General features: G+C 39.3%; 1 protein-coding gene across 4 annotated transcripts in view; it reads left to right on the forward strand.

Annotated features, from left to right (window-relative positions):
- Nucleotides 1–22873, forward strand: part of LOC119719546 (GTP-binding protein 10-like) — a 29622-nt gene that overhangs the window by 234 nt on the left and 6515 nt on the right. For 2 of the 4 annotated variants that reach the window (XM_038189011.1, XM_038189010.1), the window contains exons 2-7: nucleotides 17260–17356; nucleotides 18040–18236; nucleotides 18938–19029; nucleotides 20049–20193; nucleotides 22168–22241; nucleotides 22574–22626. In XM_038189011.1, coding sequence (XP_038044939.1) covers nucleotides 17354–17356; nucleotides 18040–18236; nucleotides 18938–19029; nucleotides 20049–20193; nucleotides 22168–22241; nucleotides 22574–22626 — 564 coding nt within the window. In that variant the 5' untranslated portion in view covers nucleotides 17260–17353. Of the gene's footprint in view, nucleotides 1–17259; nucleotides 17399–18039; nucleotides 18237–18937; nucleotides 19030–20048; nucleotides 20194–22167; nucleotides 22242–22573; nucleotides 22627–22873 lie in introns of all 4 variants that reach the window. The other 2 variants (XM_038189009.1, XM_038189008.1) reach the window with 1 other exon arrangement.

A 22873-nucleotide genomic window follows, 5' to 3' on the forward strand; every position in this document is an offset into this window, starting at 1 on the left:
AATGACAAACAAACCAGGCAATTTGTGCACAAAGTACCTTACTCTAGTAGTATCAATCATGGACCAGTTACAATAAACAGTGATAAATTTGATTTCTCCTTATTTCATATCGAGAATGTAGTGATTATTTTAATGCCCTGCGGCGAAGCCATAGGGGCACCCGCATACTGTTTCCGCCTTGTCCTTCCGTGGGTGTGTGCGTGTCCGGAAAATCTTGTCAGCATGATAACTTGAGTTTACATACATGTATGAACTTCAAATTTGGTTTGTGGGTTGCACTTGGTATTCCCAAGAAGCCTATTGCATTTGGGGCCGATAGGTCAAATGTCAAGGCCACAATGGCTAAAACAATATAAATCTTGTCAGCGCGATAACTTGCATGACTTGAGAAATACTTTACATATCAACTTCAATTCTGTTTGTGGATTGCACTTGGTAATCCTAAGAAGCCTATTGCAATTGGTGCCGAAAGGTCAAAGGTCAAGGTCACAGTGGCTAAAACAATAGAAATCTCGTCAGCGCATTAACTTGAAAAATACTTAACATATGAATTTCAAATTTGGTTTGTCATGTTTGTGGATTGCTCTTGGTAAACCTAAGAAGCCTATTGCATTTGGGGCCGAAAGGTCAAAGGTCAAGGTCACAGTGGCTAAAACAATAGAAATCTTGTTTAGTATAAAATTGAAAAGTGAGTTTTATTTTGTTTTATGTACATACATGACATATGCGTTTTTTTTTCAATTCAGCAAACAAAAATATATTATAATATATTTATTCTGCGATCATAGGGATTAATTGATGTTACCTACATGTACAGAAAATAATAACGATGTCCATGAACATTCCATGTGACCCAGGTACATGTACATATAAGTTGATGTTAAAAGGTACTCCTAGAACTATGAGGCTCCACTACGTGGAGCCTCATAGTTCTAGGAGTAGTTAAAAGGGTGGTGTCATGTCATGGGAACAGTCACGGTGAGGCATTTGTGTTTGTAAACACACCTGACTTGTTTCATTGTTGCACTGGTAATTTGGCATATTTTTTTAAAAATAATTTTTAAAATGAGAATGTCATGAGCCTTAGACTATTCACAAGGGCTGGGTTTTTCAAGCTGGCATTGAAGCATTGGGACGGGTTTCAGACACGACTAGACCCGTAAACATGGCATTAATAACAATGCCACTTGGCACTTCTCCACAAATGGCATTCAAAACCTTTTTGTCATTGTCTGAGAAGTAACAGTAATTTAAGTTACCTGAGAAGTAATCTGAGAAATTACTAAGTAATATTTGGACCCAAACCTAATTTGTTTCTGACCTAGTGGTCCGGTACTCAGGTACCTGGTTCTGGTGCACACCCCTGACACTGTGGTTATTTAGACCCAGTAACTGGGAAGTTAAGTAGGCCACATGTTAGAATTCATTCCAGTGCCCCAGTTACTGGGTCTAGTGATGATTAAAGTCCTTATCCAAAGTGCTAGTCCTCCACATGTCCACACACAAAAAGTTGCTGAAAACAGGATTTTTTCACCTGCATTATTTTGCGGGATATGCTGCAAACTTGGGCAGCTTTAGGACAAAGAGGCATTTTTCACCAAAAGTAAAAATCAGGGAGTTCAATTTTTGTTAAAAAGTAGTAGTAGGGGAGGTGGGGGAACCGGAGCAAAATGGAAAAAATCTGCGGCAAGCCTGAGCACGCCGCTCTCGATTCTAAAAATAGTTGGGGAAAAATATAGGGGAATCCCCCGATCTCAAAAAAAAAAATCTGACGCCGGGTGTGGGGGAGGAAAAAAAAAAAAAAAAAAAAAAAAAAAACTGACGCCGGGTGTGAGAGAAAAAAAAAAAAAAAAAAAAATCTGACGCCGGGAGAGAGAGAGAGAGAGCAAAAAAAAAAAAAAAAAAAAAAAAAAAAATCTGACGTCGGGAGAGAGAGAGAGAGAGAGAAAAAAAAAAAAAATATCTGACGCTGGGAGAAAAAAAAAAAAAAAAAAAAAAAAAAAAAAAAAAAAAATCTGACGCCGAGAGAGAGAGAGAAAAAAAAAAAAAAATCTGTCATCGCTAAAATGAGGTGATGTCACCACCACGTGACCTTGAAAAATATGTGAGTCACCACCACGTGACCTTGAAACGTGTTGAGGCACGATAGAAATTTGGCGTAAACAACGCAACCTTGAAAAATGTGTGAGTCACCACCACGTGACCTTGAAACGTGTGTGAGTCACCACAACGTGACCTTGAAACTCGAGACAAAAAAAATTAGCTCCTTACCCTGTAAAAGGTGAGGAGCTGTTTTTTAATATAAAAATGGAGAGTAATATGTTTAGACCGACGAGTATTTGAAAAATGAATAAAAAATAATATCGGTTTTTATTAAATAGATGGAATACTTTGGGACGTCACAACTTGGGGATAAGTGCGATCATCATATAATCATCGAGAATGGTTTTTTAATTTGTGAAACGTGCGGTGAAATAGTTTCACGTTATTTTGATTTTTCGGCAGAAAATGTGCAAGAAGATCGTATCAATTGGTCAACTTTAAAGAGAAACAAAAGAAAAACTGTGGAGAAACTTATTTTGTCTGTTTGTCCAGAGCAAGACTCAGAAGATGTCCAAGAAACAATCAATAAATATAACGAGCTCGTTAATTACAAAACATTGAGGGGAAATGGTTGCGTCAAACGGTCATTAATAGCGGCGTGTTATCATCACGTCGTTGGATTAGACAAAGAACGAGTTAGAGATTTATTTAAAGTGACTCAAAATCAATTTAATAAAGCACTAAAAATATACGATGACCACTACAATAAAGGCGGGGCCGAGGGTAACACCCTAAGAGGTGAAATAGAGGTATAACTCGGCGGATCGCTTTCATAATGTTTATTTACCGAGAATTTGAACTTGTAAGTTTTTCGATAAGAGATTTTTTTTCTTTTGCCAGCCGTTCGTCTACCCGTTTTTTAACTTCTTTTTCAAAGTCTGTATCGTTTTTAATCTTTTGAAGCTTTGTGCTGGTCTTTGTTCTAATTTTCTGCTTAAGCTCGTTAAATTTGGCGAGCTCTCTCGTAATCAATAAGAACTCTTCGTGTGATATATCTCCGTCGTTGATGGCTTGAGATACGTATTCTTCAATCGTGTTAAGTTTGGAGTCTGCTAATATCTTAATCTGGTCGTGCTTTTTTAGCTTGGCGGATAATCGCCTAGACGCGATTCTAAGCAGAATATCTACACCAAAAGCGCCTATAAACGTTCCTTCTAGCACCAATCCAACGGGGGTTGATATAACACCCAAGAGAGCGGGAATACCGACAGCCCCCGCTATAGTCCCCAATCCTCCTAATCCTATCTCTACGTAATTAATAGTGTCGATCACTCTCTTTATTTTTTTATAAGTGCGCTCTCGGTGGTCTCTCTCTTTTAAGATTAAAGATCGAATCTCTTCAATCTTTTTAAGTCTGTACACTTTTGTTTCTTCGTTACTATTTAATCGGAGTACATCTCCAGAAATATCGGGGTATAACACCTTACCATCTACACTCATGTTTTTAATATAAAAAGATTTTAAAATTAAAAGATCTCCAACTCTATCATGATACTCACACCCTTGTTGTTGATGATCTGTCCTTTTTCACCAATGATTGAAAATGTCAGTTTGTCGATTATACCGTTTTTAAGTTTCTTGAAATCCTCGACTCTATCAGGCTCGGGTTCGCGCGTACCCACGGGTACGATTTTCAAGATGTCAGACGGACGACCATCAAAAAAGTTTTCACTCGTACTTAATTGCGGGCAGCGAATAAACAAAAATTTAAACGGATTAACGTCGTAAGACCCCACATACACCACTTTGGGTATCAGTCTTCCTTTGGGTAAATTGAGTAATCGAGATACTTCTCTGTTTAAGCGCAATTTGAGATTGACGTCGGTTACCACCAACGTCACCTTTTTAGATTCTCTTAATATTCGAAAACTTACCCCGGGTATATAATTTAAAATGAAATCGAACCAATCGACATCGTACCACCCCGGTGCTATGATGACCGAACCGGTGACTCCGAGTGGCAACGGCTCTAAATGACTCGGAGGAATAAAATCTAAATCCTCACCCGTCACGATAAGACTTCCCCTTATAATTACCCCTGCTTCCCTACTATCTCTCAACTCGCTCAACTCGCTCGCACCCATTTCTCCTTCAATAAACTTTGAAGCCAATTCCTCACCTTCAAAGATTTTTCTTTCTCTAACATATAATAATCTTACTAAAGATTGAAGCGTATTAAGTTCTAATTCAGTTTTTGGTATTTCTGAAGACATGGCGGCTAAAATCAACCCTCGCCGTTCAGCTATAATAGCTCTTTTTCTTTTGTTTGATTCTAAAACGGATTCTAGTCTATCGTCTTCGTACGCTTTTATAAGATCGTTTATAGTTTTTTGTAAAACATTTTCATCGTTAATTAAAAAGTGGTATGGTATATCGGGTAACAATCGCTCTATAAAATCTCTATCCGGCGTTCTTATGTGTACATCTGAAAGAAACTCCGCGGGTATGGGGGGAGGTTTATCTGTGGTAAATGCGGGTCTCCCATCTATTTGCGTAAACCAATCAATCTCCGTGGCGCTGGAAATATTAAAATATCCGGCGTTAAACAACACCCTTTTTACGCGTATAGATTTTTGACCGTTTAAATTATCTACGACGTCTTCTAATTTAAACGTCTGCTCATTTTGAAACAAGTGAAACGAATGCATTTATTTTAAAGTCTTTTTATATTAAAACTGAAACTAAAATAATGAGTGATTTTAAGTCGTTAAAAAAGCAGATACAATCGATAGCCGATCAGGTAACGAGACAAGTAAATCAAAATGTAGCTAAACGACAAGCTACCACCCCAGCGCATGTACTAGACAGTCCGTATCTCACTGGCGAACTCGAGATTACAGTCAACGCGTCTAACACGTTTTTAACCCCGTTTCCCGACTTAATCTCGGACTATAAAATATCTCGCCTCAATACCAACGATGCTGTACTTCGTTGGAAAATAGACCCCATGTCTTTTTATCAAAATCAGTTAAACTTTGCGATCTATTGCGCTACAACGGGCTGTGGTGTTGGAATCGATATTTTAAACTCGAACAACCGTTACGTTAAAGCCTTATTTAATTTTCATCTATACTTTACGGTGAGAAGGATATTAAACGACATGGCCGTAGCAATACCGGGAGAAGACTCGTTTGACGCTCTCAGCAACACCTATGATCGTGGAGCATTTACCAACATCTGTCGGACGTTTGCCATCGATCAAAATAAGTCTTTTAAACAGACGAGAGATCAAAAGACTTATGGCTTAGGTCGGCTTTTTCTTTGGAACGAAAAAACAAAATCGTTTTTACTCTTGCCGTTAGACTATGATAAAAACACGACCACACTCGACGATTTTATCAACCCCACGGGTGATAAAAATTGGGGTTTAGACGATCCAAAAAAACACGATGCTTTTTTTAAGCATTGGAGGGGTTATCTCGAACAAGACGACATCGTCAAAATGGCTTGGTTAGATTTTATACCCACCAAGAGTTCGTTTACCTCCGCGGGAATCATAAAGATCAACGAATCGATCAGATCTTACGTGTACGCTTTACTCGGTGCGCAGGCTCAAACAAAAACGAGCGTATTATCACCGGGCACCGGATTAGACGCTCAGAGACAATTTAACGTCATCGTTGAAGATATCATCAATGCAGTAGACGACATGGAAACGAGTATCGATCAATTTCAAGACTCTTTGCAGTATGCCAGAACGCCTTTAAATTTTGTCGTGAAACCGGGGTTGTATTTAATTCCATCGGATATGAACTTGAGGGTTGGAACGCACGACGGCTATAACAACAATCTTCAAATCGCTACCCAGATTATGAAAACTGGTTTGGTGCCAGATTTAAACTCACAACCTCAACCGGACGACTCTTTTGATGACACCGATGACGTCGCGCCACCAACACCCCCAGAGCCTATGACCGATGTTGTATCACCAACACCAACACCAACACCATCACCATCACCAACACCAACACCTACAGTTTTAACCCAAGAACCCACGAAACTACAAACTCACCAAGACGAAAAATTATCGTTGACGGTAGGAATATTAGCTATCGTTGGCATGGGTATTTTAGCTTACGAGGCAACGCGATAAGTCACACTCTAATCTCACCAAAAAAAATAAGCCTTACCAACTTTGTGCTGGTAAGGCTTATTTTTTTTTGTTTAAACTTGATTACAACTATTACTACCATCGTTTTTGCAGGTACGCAAACACCAAGGCCCCCACACCCAAAAACAAAGCCCACACGTGTTCGGCCAACCACGATACGGACTTACTCAGCGCGTTAAATATCCAACTCAGTACGCTGCCTATGATACCCGGCAGAGCACCCAATGCGCTCACTCCGAGTTTTTGAAGAGCAGATGCAAAATTAGCGAGTTGTTTTGAAATCCACTCTTTGATACCGCCTTTTGGTGGTGTTGGTGTTGGTGTTGGTGTTGGCGATGGTGCGGGTGGGGCACCAGCACCTCTCACGCTAGCGACGATGCTACTCACTATCGTGCTGATGGCTAAACTCAAAGCGGCTAAAATACTCACTACGGTCACACCTTGTTCTCTAAACAGAGTTCTAATCTTTTCTGCCAGAGTCGTGTCGTTGCCTAATATTTTATTAATCGTTTCTTTGATTCTAGCGATCTGACTTTTGAGCCCTCGTTCGTTGGTTTTTGCGGTTTCTAATCTGGCGGATCTTTCGACGTCTAAGTCGCTCAATTTATCGTTTAACTCTCGTCGTTCTTCTTCGCTGATCCTATGATCACCTAATTCATGTTCGGCATCAAATATCTCTTGGTCTAGTTCTGTGAGACGCGCTAAATTAAGTTCTAGGTTACCTCTCAACGTCTGAAGACTTTTGTCTAAACCCTGGAGTTCTCTGTAATTTAATCCTTCTGTTTGAGCGCCGGTGTCGCGTTGTAAATCGTCTATAATCTCGGTTACCTCATCGGTGGCTCTGGGTAGTTCTGTCATGGGGATACTCTCGGGTTGTACCTTTTCGAGTTTATCTTTTAGTTTGACAAGTAGTGTTGGTTTATAGTCAGCGATTTTGAGGGTGTCGCGAATAAATGCGGTACCATATTTATTTTGTAAGGTACTTAATTTGTAATATATTCTTTGACCACCTCGTCTATAAGATAATGGTTCTCGACCTTTATATGTTTTAACGTATAGATTTCTGTCTTTACCAATTTCAAAATCGTTGGGGTCGATAAACGCAGGGTCTATATTATTTTGTTTGTAAAATGAATCAACATCTTCTTTTATTACTTTTATAGATAATCTGCTTATTGTTCCCGTGCCGAGGACGCTTTCTGTGTCTACCGGTGGTGTAGTAGTATCAAAGTCGTCATCTACATTGGTCTCTGCTACATCATCATCGTCATCGTAATCGTAATCATCAACAGGGTCAAAGTCAAATCCTCCCTCATCCATTTATTTAATAAACCTATTTAAATTATGCCGTTTTCATTATACTGCCCGGTAGTATACCCTGGGCCACCAACCAATTTTGCGTGGCCAGAGCTCCACTTATAATACCCGTCAATTTACCCGCATCTTCTACGCTTAGTTTGCTTAAATCCGGCGCTTTCATTTTGAGTAGTTTATTTCCTACCATGGCGTATCCCATCGAAAGACCCGATATGACGGCTCCGTGATAAATCGTATTAGCTATTCCGTTGGTGTCAAAGTTACTCATCGTTTTTAATATAACAGTTTTTAAATTGCTGGTTTAGCTACAGACCTAAAAGGTCTGATCTATTCCATGTCTAGCGTTTTGGGGGTGATGGGTGTAGTGGGTTGCGTGACTATCGGCACTGGCTGTACAACCGGCGCAGTTGTCTTTCTTGTTAGTACCAGCAACCCCACTCCTATTATAGACGCTATGGCCCCCCACATCACCCAAGAGTTGTAGTCTGGTGAGCTCGTAGCTTCGTCCGATGTTACGTTCATTTTTGCTAATTTTAATTTCATCTGTCTATTGTGCTCGGCTAAAGCTTTACCCTGCTGTATTCGTTTAGGATTTTTAGTCTTGGTCACTCTCGTTACCGTCGGTGACGACGTTGTTTTTATCGGTTGGGGCGTCTCTGTCTCTGCTGGTTGAGCTGTGATCGGTGCTGTCGCTGCTTTCTGATCTTCCATTTATTATATTAGGTTTGTTAAATTTCAAATGTTTTGTTGTGATTATCGTAGCAACAAGGGGCGATATTAAAGTTCCGTACTTGTAACAAACGTCGCTCAACATACCAGCCATACTCGCGCTGATAATAGGATCAGAACTCAAGTCGTTGGTGAGTTCTTCTTCAGAATCTATAGTGACGTTATATCCTAAAACTTGTACGGGTGTAACCACAGCTAACACTCTCGAAAATAGACTCAAAGTGTATTTACCAACGGTTTGAACAATTTCATTTCCAAATTTAGTTTCGTACAGATGATATAATTTGTCGAGTTCTTTGCTGTCAAGAGCTTCGATATGTTTAACGGTGTATTCCTTTCCCAAGTACTTTCTAGAGTTTCCGGCTGCTATGACACCACACAAACGATCTTTATGTTCTGCGTTGTGATCTTGTTCGTTTGTTAAAGTCAGTTTTAGGTCTTCCATTTAATTAGAAACGAATTTAATTTTGTTGTGGCTGTTGCAACTTTGTTACAAAAGCAAAGGTATTCGTAGGTGTAAAACGATAGATTAAGCGATATGACGATAATAGCCAAAAACTGCAAATACTCAAATATTGCTATCATTTATTAACAACAAAATAAATTTTGTTGACGTTTGTTGATTAACAAATTGTAATACATGTGTAGCTTGTTGAATAGGTTGTTACTCACCTAGTTATTAATTGTTACTCACCTAGTTATTAATTGTTACTCACCTAGTTATTAATTGTTACTCACCTAGTTATTAATTGTTACCCACCTAGTTATTAATTGTTACTCACCTAGCTACTCAAGTAGCTCGTAACTAACTGGAGGTTCGGTGTATACGACCAATTTACTATATTTCACATCTCTCAAACGTCGTTTTATATAATCTCGTTCTTCAATGGGTACGACGTCATTTTCGTCTAACGCTTGATCAAACGATGTTTTATCTTTGCAGTAAAATAAAGCCAACCAGGCCGTGTTTTCTCTATAATCTTTTAAAACGCTGTTGTACTTTTGGGTCAGTAACCAACAGCTGTGATTTACGTGTCTTCCGCTAAACGCCATCTTGCTTAAAGCGCACGTCTTTTTACGATATTTAATCTCTTGATCCGAAGAGCAATCGTCCACGATAAACAGCGTGGCAACACCTTCGAATATTTTACTGTAAAAATCGATCGCTTCGTTGAGCGTCATCTTGTACAATTCCGGATCGCAGAGGTATACCTCGAGATCTGCTTGAATCCACTTTCTTTCGATGTACGTTTTGTTTTTAAATACGGTAGGGCAAATGATGACTATCGCTTCAAATGTATTTTTATAGTCTGACTCTAACAGATCCAAAATCCATTTGGTTTTACCCGAATTTGTTTTGCCGACGATTAAAGCGCAATGCGGTTGTGTCATTTTAACTTAACAGAGATTTAAAATTTCCGTCTTCCAAGTTCAATTGAGCATCCATGACCAAAAATACGTACATCGTGAGGTCACCTTGACTTTCGGCTTCTCTGTTAAATTGAATGTTGATGCCTCCTCCGTCTCCGAGTTTCCTACCGGATCCGTGAGCGGAATTGTCGTCGTTACTTCTAAAATCGAGCCACAGACCGTACTTGTCTTTTAGGTAGTCTCCGAGGTCAAAACCCGTCAAATTTAAGTCTTTAGCTACTCCGCGCCCGCTTTCGGTATCGCTGTCTCCAAAGAACTTGCTAATTTCATTCCAGTGTTGATACTGAAACATGCCTTGACTGTAGAGTTGATTGGGTTTACCTTCTACGGTCACTGATGTTTTGGTTATTTTTGGATTGTAAAATCGCTGCGGATTTTTGACCGCGGGATCTTTAAACAAAAACAAAATACCCTTGAGACTCCTGATGGGTTGATTGACGCTGACGTTCCAAAGCGTGTCCGATTTGTTGACGGATCTAACTTCTAGCGAGTGGATTTTATCAAACAGATATTGCATTAACCCCTTGTGTTTATTCCTGATGGTGATAGCTAGGTCTCTGTTGGTCACCACTTCGTATTCGAGAGACAAGTCTGAGATAGAATACATCGCCGCCGTATCTGAACTGTTGACTACTTTTTCGTGATCGTTAAACTTTATCTCGTACGTCAGAGGTTGTTTTAAACCGCTGGGGTAAAAAGGGTGATGCGAAGTCAGTATGTCAATGTCTAGGGGAATACAATATCTGTTACCATAGGCATCCGCGATAGCCTGATCTTTACCGCTGTTGGCGCCCGCGTTAGCATCTCCAGCCCCAATTCTTAGTTTAGACACGTTTTCTTTTTCTATGCCCGAGTACGCCATGTTTCGAGTTGCCGAGCTGTTGATCCAATTGTCTTTAAAGTTGTGATACACGTCGGCGTTACGATAACTTATAATTTCGTGACCTTGAAGTCTGACGCTGATTTCGCTGACTAAATTTCTGGCCAAATTACCAAAAATGGTTCTATTGTCGTCGCTTCCACCGTCGAGTTCTAAACTAAAAGCTAATTTACAAGTGCCGGGTACGATCACGTCGTCTACGCCCAATTGAGGAAACTTAACTCTCAGCGTTTGCCCCGCCGATATACTACTAGGATTGTGGGTAATGACCACCTCTTTTCTCTCACCCTTGATAGATCTGGGTATTTTTAATAGCCTGCTGGGATTGAGCTTTTTTCCATACGCATTCATTTTATTTATACGAGTTTTAAATTTAAAGATATCTGTAAGCCAAGAAGCCCACCAATAGCGTTCCTCCCGCGATAAACGCCAGTTCTTTTTCTATTTGTTGGTCGCTAGGCTCGTAAAAATCTTCGAGTTTGGGTTCGCGGGGTAACTCGACGTTTTCTCCGGTCATTTCGTTGTAGTAACGCAACGCTTGGTCTACGTTGGAAAATGTTTCTTTAGAAACATTTTGTTTTCTGATACGTTCGTTGAGAAAATCGAGTCGTTTCGTTCGTTCTCGTTGCCACTGATATCTGGCGGCCGAGAGTTGTTCTGTCGCTAAATCGTGTCTCTTACGCTCTTTGCTGCCATCATCCCTTAGACTTGAAAATAAAAAGTTTGAACCCGTAAAAGCTAAGGCGTTTATGATCGCACCTCCAACCATCATAGCAACAGCTGACGCCATCTATTTAATGTATAAAGCCTTTTAAAATTATTATTATAGTAAATGATGGATAAACTTCAAAAACTGTATTATAGCCCGAGCGGTTATTGGAAAGGTGAAAGCGCCGTCGATCATTTACACGATAAAACCAAATTCGATAAAAAGGTAATCAGAGATTGGCTTAAAAAACAAGCGATCTGGCAAATTTATCTGCCGGGTCCTGCATATGTACCCAGGCCTACGAGTACTTCGCGAGAGTTTGAAACACCAAACGACTTTCACCAAATGGATGTGCTATACCTACCCTGGGATAAAGTAAAACGCAAGACTTATAAATACGCTTTGACGGTTGTCGACGTTGCGAGTCGATACCACGAAGCAGAACCTTTGGTTTCTAAAACGGCGGATTCTACCCAGGATGCTATCGTCAAGATTTACGCGAGATCGCCTTTGAGTTACCCTAAAACGTTGAGAGTAGATGCCGGTACCGAATTTAAAGGTGCATTTAAAAAATGGATGACCTCAAAAAACGTCGAGATTATCGTAGGTGAACCAGGAAACCACCGATCGCAGGGTATCGTAGAAAGATTTAACCGAACGCTAGCCGAGAGACTGTTTGGTCATCAGTACGCTCAAGAAATGTTAAATCCCGAGAGTAGAAACACGCAATGGGTCGAGCGATTACCCAGCGTGATCAAAGCTATAAACGATGAAACGACGAGATTAATAGCTAAAGCACCGTCAGAGGCGGTTAAACTAGAACAGGTCCGGCAATCGCCGGCTAACCCCGTTAAAACAAAAGAGCAACAATTACCGCAAGACGCCATGGTTAGATATTTATATTACCCGGGCGAGCAAGAGGGTGGAACCTCGAGAAGAGCCACGGACCCCATTTGGAGCGTAGACATTTATTACGTGGAAAAAAGAACGAGTCAATTTAAAATGATTAACGGTAAAAAAGTCACGACGGGTCCTACTCTTTATTACCTTCAAAACGGTCCAAAAAGGAGTTTTGTGAGACAAGAGCTTCAAGTCGTACCCGAGGACACGCAATTACCGCCTAATTAATATCTAGATTACGGTGACCATAAGCGAGCGTGTGTATTCCATCCGGTAAAATGTACCTCTTTGTGTCCAACGGACTCAACGATAGTTTATTTTGAGATATGGTGTAAAGGATGTGATTTTCCGATCTAATGTGAGTCATCGTTTCTGTTTTAGATTTATTTTTAAAGATGCAGTCGTAGTAGTGCCGGTGTTTTAATTTTTTGTCAGTGACCGATTTTGTGACCCCCTTGGCTTTTTTAAGAGTGATGTTGTTGTCATCCGCTAAAATCGAGTACATCTTAGGTCTTACGCAAACGGCTTCTTGAATGACCTTACCTCCAAACTCGTCTTTAAATTTACCGATCACTTTCTTATTGGTTGGATTGTACAAAGGATGATCTGTTGGGTAATTTGAAAAGTCGTAGTGTTGCCCGTGAGATTGTATGTCTTCGTATATGTCATCCGTGTAAACGACAATCAACAGACTGTCCGTATCCGTATACATCAACCTGATTTTATCTCCGTACTTGTCTTTCAATCGGTTGTAATAAAATCGTACATCAGCGTCTTAGAGAGATCTAAGATGCTCACTCCGCAGTAAATGGGTTTGTTTAACAAGGTTTTAGTCTTGTACGTTTCGACAAACGACAGGTTACATTCTGAAAACGGCGTTGTTGTTTTATAGCTCGGTTTTTGAATTATTTTTTTGTATTTTTCTTGATCGCTCTCGTTATTGTCTCTCAGTAGGTAACCGTCAATCCTGTTTCTGACGTTTTCCATCGTCTTACCAAACACGCTGTTATTCATCAGTTTAAAAAAGTCTTTCTCAAAATCAGAGGTTGCTTTGGTTCGGAGTTGCGTGTTTTTGTCGATGTAAGATTTCATCCAAGGCGCTTGTTTAAATTTTAACACGCGATGCACCTTTTTTAATTTCAAACCTAGATTGAGGTATGACTGCAACGTAACGTAGTGCAACACGTATTTTTGTTTTGGATTAAGCGTACACGTTAATTTTTGTACGTCGCTACTAGGTTCGGTATCCAATAAGTCATTTTGATAATCAGACATCCAAGCTTGGGGTATGACGATGTTTTCTGGCGCTAGGGGATAATCGTTGTGCTTTGCGTGTAGATCGTGCGGGTAATCGAGGTCTACTTCGAAAAAATAACCGGTGTTGGACGTTTTCTTAAGCGTTAATATTCTTTCTTCGGCAAACGGTTTCGAGGGTGTCCATTTAAAATCGCTGTACGGTAGATATTGACTCATAGCCCAACCGTACAGATTGTTGGCATCCAGATAAGCGATATAACTCGAGGGTTTGTTTGAATCGTAGTCATCGAGATATTGATTATTGGCTTTGTGGTATCTCATTCCACCCACGCTCGAGATACCTCCTCGTTTTGCCTTTTCAAAAAATAAATGTTTGTCTACGTCTTGCAGTAGTTCGAGTTTAACTCCCGAGTGTTTCAATAGAGCATCCCAGGATAATCCGGGTGCGGTGTAATAATTGGCTGGATCTAACCCGTAGTTTGTAATACACGTTCTTCTAAAGTTTTCAAATACGCCTGCAAGTAATAACGTATCGGTCGTCACGTACAAGTCGTGATATTCTCCTAGATTTTGTATATTAAACTCGTTCCACACGCGTTGAGCTCTGTCGTAGTCTTGTTGCGATATATGTTCGTCTTTTAGTCTGCTGTAAAACTTGCCGATGGGTGGTAGGCTGGTCTCTTGAAACTTATCAAACGAGTTCATATATTCGTAGGGATAAATTCCTTTTTGTACATGTTGTAATAGCAAGTCAGGATGTTTAAAATGCTTTTTGAGTAGCTGAAACGACTCTTTTGGGCAAGCTTTCACTAATTTATCCAACGATGATGCCATAAAACTTAACGAGTCTAAAAATCGTAGATTTCCTATCGAAAACGAAATATACTTTTCTGAATTTTTAGCGATCACTTGTATTTCTGTTTGGCTATCGTATTCTGTCATTCCCTGCATGATTAAATGCGCGTCGTAATTTTGTAAATTGTGAAAAAAGACTGGTATCGGTGTACAACCGGGTTTAATTTGTAGTTTGAGGTTACAATAAGCGTGTGCAGCACCCCTATATTTACCAGTGACGTGGCAGTGATCTCTCACCTTTCTAAATTTGTTGATTCTCTTTTTACAGTCGAGACATTTAGACTCGGTAAATCCCTTACTGTTTTTGCACTGATATTCTTTTATTTGTTTTATCGTCTTGGGTTCCCTGGGTTTCTGGCACTGACAGTTGCTCGAGTAATTGGGATAAATTGGTTTCTCGCAAATCCAACACGCGTTTGTTGTATCGTGATGGTCTTTAGCTCGCTCGTTAAATTTCATGGTTTGGGGTTTTTCAAATATGCAATTAATATCGCTTTGTAATTGTAACAGCGTCGTTATAAATCTAGTTGAAGCGTCTTTGCCTCTATAAGTCTCTTGATACACATTTTTACCGTCGCATCGGACGACAACTAGCGAATAACCGCTAGCTTTGTGAACGTTAATCTTTTTTGTGTTTGTCTCTTTGTCTGAGTGAGTAGGTTTAGATGTCAGTGTCTGCGTGGGTGTTGTTGTTTGTAGTATTGATTCAAAGTCAGCATAAATGACAAATGGTGCTTTTTGTTTGTGTCTATAGTTTTTAAATTCTAATATCGGTACGTCTCTTTCGCCTGGTTGTCCGTCTATGTATTTTGGTTTACCCATAGGAAATACAATCTTTGATGGATGCGCATCTATACCCTTACAATCGGCGATATGTCTGTCCAATTTGTTTTGATTGGTAAAATGGCATAGACATCTTCTACAAAAATATTTCTTACAATTATGTTTTGTAACGTCGTACATCAACCTCGTAAAATATTTTATCCAACAATAGTGATGCTTGTCACCTTTAGAAATCAAAAGCAGATCGATCTCTTTTGCCCCGTAGTTTTTAGACACGTATAATGGATATATCTCACCCTCATAACCGTATACGTTTATCGATAAATTATTTTGTCTTTCTATCTTGGGTATCTGATCGACCGGTGTCGGAAAGTCAACGCCTTTAAAACTGAGTCCGTCATCTTTGGTGTAAATCGACGGTCTGCTTTCGTTGATTTTATATTTAGGATTATTTCTTATTTGATTTTTTACTTTATCCGTGTACAACCCAAGAGCAGCTCTCAAACACCATCTCAAACACTCGTCGTCTTTGTTTTGTACGTTGATCATCGCCTGTTTAATTTTAAGATGTTCGGGTAGGTTTATGTAAGAACTACCTCTCGCTGGATTATATCTGTTGATGTTGATGTATAACGCCATTATCTTTTTTAAAACCCAACCCGATCCTTGATTCGTATACCTTTCATCCTTTTTGAATAGCTCTTCGATCTCTTCTTTTAAAACCTGTTTTATTTGACTTTGATTTAAAACGGCTTTTGGCTTGCTATAATGAATAGCTTCGATCGTTTCGATCGTACCATCCGGTTTGGTTTTTTCATATTTTATTTTGATTGTGAGCTCCATTTTTAAACCTCTCAGCTCTCTCAATTCTGACTTGATTTTATTGACTATTTGTTCCTTGTGCGAATCAAAAAACTTGATTAAATCATGGTTATAAAGTCTGGGGTTTAATTCCCAGTTTCTGTAATAATTTCTAAACCTTCTCGTTTCTCTAAAAGCTGACTCTGTAAAGTATTCGGGTTGTCTGTATGTTTTAATCACCGAGATTAAATCTTTTTTCAAAACTCGTCCTTTATAACCCGTCGGTACGTATTCTAGATTGTGTTCGTCTACAATCTGTTTGAGCTCATAAAGTTTCTTTTTCCTCAAGTTTTTAAATTTACTTTCATAATGTTTTATCCCCTCGATGTAAACTTTACGAGTAAGAGAAACATTTTCATTGTGCGGTATATTATACCGCTGCACGTAATCACGCAGCGTGGCTTTGTTCCATTTAGAATATCCTTTGACGGTCGGTCTGAACATATTACTCTCCATTTATTATAGGAAATATAATATTTTTTTTTTTTTTCTCATTTTTTTTGGAGGGCGATCAATTATTTCATAATCCATGAGAGCTTGACTGTAGTAAAAATTCCCAAGGTCACGTGGTGGTGACTCACACATTTTTCAAGGTCGCGTTGTTTACGCCAAATTTCTATCGTGCCTCAACACGTTTCAAGGTCACGTGGTGGTGACTCACATATTTTTCAAGGTCACGTGGTGGTGACATCACCTCATTTTAGCGATGACAGATTTTTTTTTTTTTTCTCTCTCTCTCTCGGCGTCAGATTTTTTTTTTTTTTTTTTTTTTTTTTTTTTTTTTTTTTCTCCCAGCGTCAGATATTTTTTTTTTTTTCTCTCTCTCTCTCTCTCTCCCGACGTCAGATTTTTTTTTTTTTTTTTTTTTTTTTTTTTGCTCTCTCTCTCTCTCCCGGCGTCAGATTTTTTTTTTTTTTTTTTTTTTTCTCTCACACCCGGCGTCAGTTTTTTTTTTTTTTTTTTTTTTTTTTCTCCCCCACACCCGGCGTCAGATTTTTTTTTTTGAGATCGGGGGATTCCCCTATATTTTTCCCCAACTATTTTTAGAATCGAGAGCGGCGTGCTCAGGCTTGCCGCAGATTTTTTCCATTTTGCTCCGGTTCCCCCACCTCCCCTACTACTAAAGTTTATGCTTGTGTAAATGCACCTTCAGGCCTTTATGGAATATCAGGCCGAGTAATGCAAGGGAAAAAAAGAAGTGTTTTTTTATAACTTTTGATACAAACATGTGTAGGGCCTCAGATACAGAACCAGTAGACTGACTCTATGATGATTGTAGATATAAAGTCTAATAATTTGGTAATTCTTTTATGTCTGTGACAGATTTATCCTGAGCTGAAGATCGCAGACCCAGGGAACCTTTTCCTACACTTGCAGTTGGACGTCATACATGATGTATTAGGCTAACATCAGAACCATGGTGATATTTCCATGCTTTTTACGTAGGACTCTTGTAACGAAGGTACAACACTTTTAACTTTCTGACTTGTGCAACCTGCTCGGATAAAGTAATTTCTCCGGCATTGAAATTTTAATATAATTTTTCAATGTGTAATGTTACTGGTTGTTATGACAACATGTTTTGTAGACGTGCGGTTTCTTATACAAAGCCTTGGTAAGGCTTCATATAAGCCTTCATACTATGCCTTAATAGTATTAGACCCCGCAAACTTGAAAAAGCATCGGTCTTTGTAAGGCCCAACCTTGACTTTAATAGTTGTACATGTATACTGATTTGGTCTCCTCACTTCAAATGCATTATAAAAGAAACCTGAAAATGATAAGATAAAATGCTCACTGTAATGTAATTGATCATATTGAACTTGAGAAATGTTCAAGTTCCAACCACATTCCTCCACAGTAGGCCATAGAAGGAAGCCATGAAAACAACATGGTAGATGAGATATGAGAAAGTACAGCAGTCAATAATGAGGGATCATATACAAGTAAAATTAAAATGTTCAACAAAAAAACCTGTTAATAGACACCCACAGTTTAAGGGCTTATGCAGTATTTTAATACCCGTACTGTTTTGAGAAACCTTTAAAGAACAATTTTGAATGAGTTCTGAATGTGTAGAATATTTGTTTGTTTCTCACTCAGGCAGGAAGATGGAGGAGCCGATTCATTGATCAAGTCAGGATCTATGTCAAGGGTGGAGGTGGGGGGCAGGGTTATCCCTCCCATGGTGGGGTGGGAGGCAGGGGTGGGGACATCTATGTCAAGGCAAGTAAGGAGGCTACCATGAGAGATTTTAAAACCAAGAAACGCTATTCTGCTGGAACAGGGGAGAACAGTAGGTGAGTAGAACACAATGCAGAAAGACTGACTCCTTAATAAAACTAACATAATATCAAATTCTGGCAGATACTGGGGTAATGTATAATCTGCTTCTTCCACTGTCAGTTTAAAGTGTACCAAGGATTTCAATTCAGGTTCTTCTGATGCTTTGCAAATTAAGTTGGTAAATAAAATGGGAGAGATCCATAAATAGAAAGTATTGAACATTTAGGAAAATGTGTTAATTGATTTCTCATTTTTCCTGTTTACACAAGAAGACTTAATTTTCAAAATGCAATGTATCCATTTGAGAAAGTGAAAAATTCTCCAGTTATGAAATCGTATGGAACATACCCAGTAAAATGGCTGTTTCTAAGCCACATCTTTCACTTTATTGTGCTCTTAAGTTGTGTTTCACTATATAATGTCCTTCTAAACTGGCTTTGGGCAGCCAGGAGAGGGCGGGATTCTAAAAGGGAACGAAATAACATTGATCACATGGTGGATGTAAACTCTTCACATTTTAAGATTCGTATGGTGGCCAAATATGGACTGTTTGTGTCCTGCTGGTACATGAATGTTTGACATGTTTTGCGGTTTCAGACAAAGAATGTTCTCACCCAGTCCGATTCAGTCTCTGCCTCTTGGGGCTCTTTGGTGCTGCAATTTTCAGTTCACAGTGGTACAAATGTAATTGTTTTTGCCTCCTGATCTGGATCAGGATTCGAGCCCTGCAGGGATCAAAGGGAAGTGACGTCACCATTAAAGTCCCTCTTGGAATCTGTGTCACTACAGATGAAGGGCACAATCTGGGTAAGTCTTCGAAAATAATTTGTATCATAGTATACGTTGCGTTGACCTGTTCCTGCAGTTAGATATAAACAGCAGAAAAAAAATATCCCCAAATTTATAGTTGTATTCATGTGAAGATACTACCAAACTATGCACTGATGCTCCCAAGCCCATAGAAACTCATGCCAAAATAATAACAAGAATGTAATGCTTTCAATATACAACAATTTGTAGAGACAATTTGTAGGGAAATCTTAGGCCCAATTGTTCTTTCTCCCATGTATTAATCATGTACTCTGTCGTATAGCACTTAAACAGAGTCCATATAGACTTATGAAATAGAGGGGTTATGAAAAAAGGGAGCTGCTTAGACGAGTTCCAAATGTTAACCAGATTTTTAAATTGTGTTCATGGCGGGATGGATCTACATGAAGCTTTGTTGTTGAATTATCCAAATTGGGGGGAAAAGGTGAATCACGCCAATGACCACATGTTGTGTCCTTAGGCAAGCCGCTTTGACTCACTTCACCCAGAAATATAATTACTTTGATAATGGGATTTTAAATTAAGTTTTATGCATGGCTGGATGGAGTTTACATAAAGCATTGTTGTTGAATTATCCAAAATGGGGGGGGGGGGGGGGGGGGAGGGAAGGTAAAAGTTGCAAAAATTACCATGGAAAGTAGCTTATCAGAAAATCTATAGTCCTGATATTGATTTTTTTTTATCAAGTTCAGCGTGGCAACACCTGTTTTTTCTTAGATTGTCATGGGGAGTATGGCCTAGTGGTTAAGGTTTGTACTGTTCTCATAATCAGAACGTCTGCGGTTTTGAATCACGCCAATGACCAGGCAAGCCACTTGACCTCACTTCACCCAGGAATAAATGGTACTGGGATAATGGGATTAACCTGCGATGTGAAGGATAAATGCATATGGCTCAGGACAGGTGTTACAGTAATTGTCTTGATACTTGTAACCTGTTGGTTAATGTATTGGAAAGGAAATAACAGGAGGAACTATCTTATCTTTTGTCCACAGGAGATCTTGATCAACAGGGGCAAGAAGCTTTAGTTGCAAAAGGGGGACGAGGAGGTTGCCATAGCAACAATTGGTCTGGAGAGAAGGGGCAGCGCCGCAACATCAAACTGATTCTCAAACTCATTGCCGACGTCGGACTCGTTGGGTATGTTCATTGGCTGTCCCTTGGTAAAGATATTGTCTGATTCACAGCAGAGCACATCAGTACATTTGGAGTGAGGCTTCTAGGTGTAGTCTAGATGTGCAAAAGGGATCATTGCACATGTATCCACGTGTCAATTCTGTTATTAAGAAATGATGTCGCAATTTAAGCAACTGTAACTGTTGTATCATGTCTTGGATACTGTAATTTCATGGTCTGGAATGGCCACGTGTCCAGTCCATGGAATGGCTGTTTACTTCATATACATTGCGTTGTGTATAAATTACCTCATGACTGCGTTGCACATTTAACAATTCTTGACTGCTGTGGAATATGCCATTTTTAACCTCTTCGTGTATATGCATTCCAGGAGGGTAAGAAACGCCATATCCCAAATCACAGGGATTTCTTATACAGGGCCAATAAGACAAAGAGAGAAAGACTTGTAACTCACTATGGAAGAGATAAATGAAATCTCTGCAGTGTAACTGTTTGATTACTGTGAGCTTTCCTGCCAGACATGAGACTGAGCGGTTGCAGTTGCAAGGTGCATGGGCAGGCCCTACGTAATGCAGCAGTAAGTTCTCTGCAATGCAGTGCAGATGAGGTGAATGATATGCAATGCAGTGTGTATTAGGTGTTTTATATGCAATGCAGTGTACATTTGTATATGAAGTAAACAGTACAGTTTTATGGACTAGACACATGGTCATTCTAGACCAATGAAATTACACTATCAAAGACATGATATAACAAAAACAATTCCCTCATATACACCGTTTTGCATATATTGCACACATGTGAAGGGTGTACTGTACATATGTGTAGGGCCTGTGTGCTGAGCCTCACGACAGATAACTGCAACCTGTCAATCTCATGTCTGGCTGGAAAGCTCACAGAAATTAAAATGTTACTCTGCAGTTATTTTATTTATTTCTCCAATTTTTTTACTATCACGCGCATAATTATGTGTGTAAAAGACATTAGCACGTGATTCAGCCCGTGAACCAACACGCACGCTTACTCCATTCATTTGCACTACACTTCCCGGTTCAAAATGACATCACACTTTGTACTCTATTGTGACGGTTGTGATCTTCTTCAGGGGTGAGATTTATCAGGATTTTTCCTGATTTCAGGATTTTTGAAGAATCCCGTTTGAAATCTGAATCACTGAGGTTTTACTGCAGAGGTGTTTTCATTATTAACAATTATATAGAGTGAAAGAAATGGCTGACTTTAAAGGGAATATACAACATTTGCAAACATCGAGAAATAATACTATCAAAATATCATGAAAAGCGTACTGGACTGTTAGTGAATGACAGTAAGCATCCTGTAAAATTGTGGCACCAGGTGTGCTGTAATTTTCAAGAAAAGTGGTATTTTTGTATCAATTTCCAACGCTGGTCGGCCGACCAGCGTTGGAAAAACCTTATTTTTTTCAAGTACTGCCCCAATTTACCAACTGTATTCAGTCCATATTTTGTTTGCAATTGATTACACATCCATGAACAGGTGCCATCCAGCTAGACTGGTTCCCTGACCTTACAATTTCCTGAAGTCTATAAATTGCTCTGTTTCATCTTTAGTGGGGTCAGGGAACCAGACTACTGGTTTATTATTGTTTTTCCTGGTTTTTCAAGCGTCAACATGTACAAAACATCAAACAAGTCAGTGTAACAATATTTGCTATAAAATACTAGCCCCCAAAGCAATCCATTTCTGAAAATTGCAGCAAAAGCAAATGTTGTACATTCCCTTTAACTTAAGGGGTGCCCTAAGCAAATACAAATCATAAACTCTACATTTTTTTTCTGGGGGCCTGAGCAGCCCCCAAATCTGCTGAAAGTTATTTCGTGGATTTTTCATTTCAACCCAATCTCACCCTTGCTTGTGTCAAGTTTCTTTTCCATTAAGAAGTAGATTTAATTTTGTAGAATTTATAAATAAAGTCTCCATTTCATGTCTACAAAGTTTTCCTAATGCAGGCAAGTCAACACTGCTGAAAGCCTTATCCAGAAGCCAACCAAAGATCGCTGATTATCCATGTAAGGACAGTGACATTGTGGGCTGACATGTAGGTGGTATCACGTTCAGAGCATGTGCATCACATTTGTAGTCCTTGTCTGAGTTTTGGCAATACTTGTGAAAAAAATGGTTTTGGCAAAAATCCCTCCGCACATTTTGTGTCTGCCTAACTAGTATTGTTAGTTGACCATAATTTGCAGTTTGTTTCTCAAGTTCTTAAATTGAATTTCGAATGTTAAACAAAAGACAATTTAGAATGCAAAACAAAATGTAAGTAAGAGTCCAAGGTCAAGTCTGTGTACTAGATTCAGTCTCTTAATATGAAATTGGCCAATTTTACTTAACATTTCAGTCACAACCATCCGACCACAAGTAGGAATCATTGGATATCCAGATCAGAGACAGGTAAGTAGATCTGGGTTCAATTTCACAGGGCTGCTTAACAGTTAGCAGAAAAGGTGTGCTTACTATAGTGGAAAATCATGCTGCTGCTTAAGCACTATTTCATGGCGTGGACGTGCTAACGATTGTGCGCGACAGAGATTTTTTTTGTTATGTCACTGATTAAGCAACTTTTTCCTCTGTGGTTAAGCCTGCTTTTGCTGTGCTTACTGCTTAATAGTCGCCATGAAATAGATGGAGGCTCGGTAAG

The sequence above is a fragment of the Patiria miniata genome, unplaced genomic scaffold (assembly GCF_015706575.1).
Source record: "Patiria miniata isolate m_02_andy unplaced genomic scaffold, ASM1570657v1 HiC_scaffold_8, whole genome shotgun sequence".
Lineage (NCBI taxonomy): Eukaryota > Metazoa > Echinodermata > Asteroidea > Valvatida > Asterinidae > Patiria > Patiria miniata.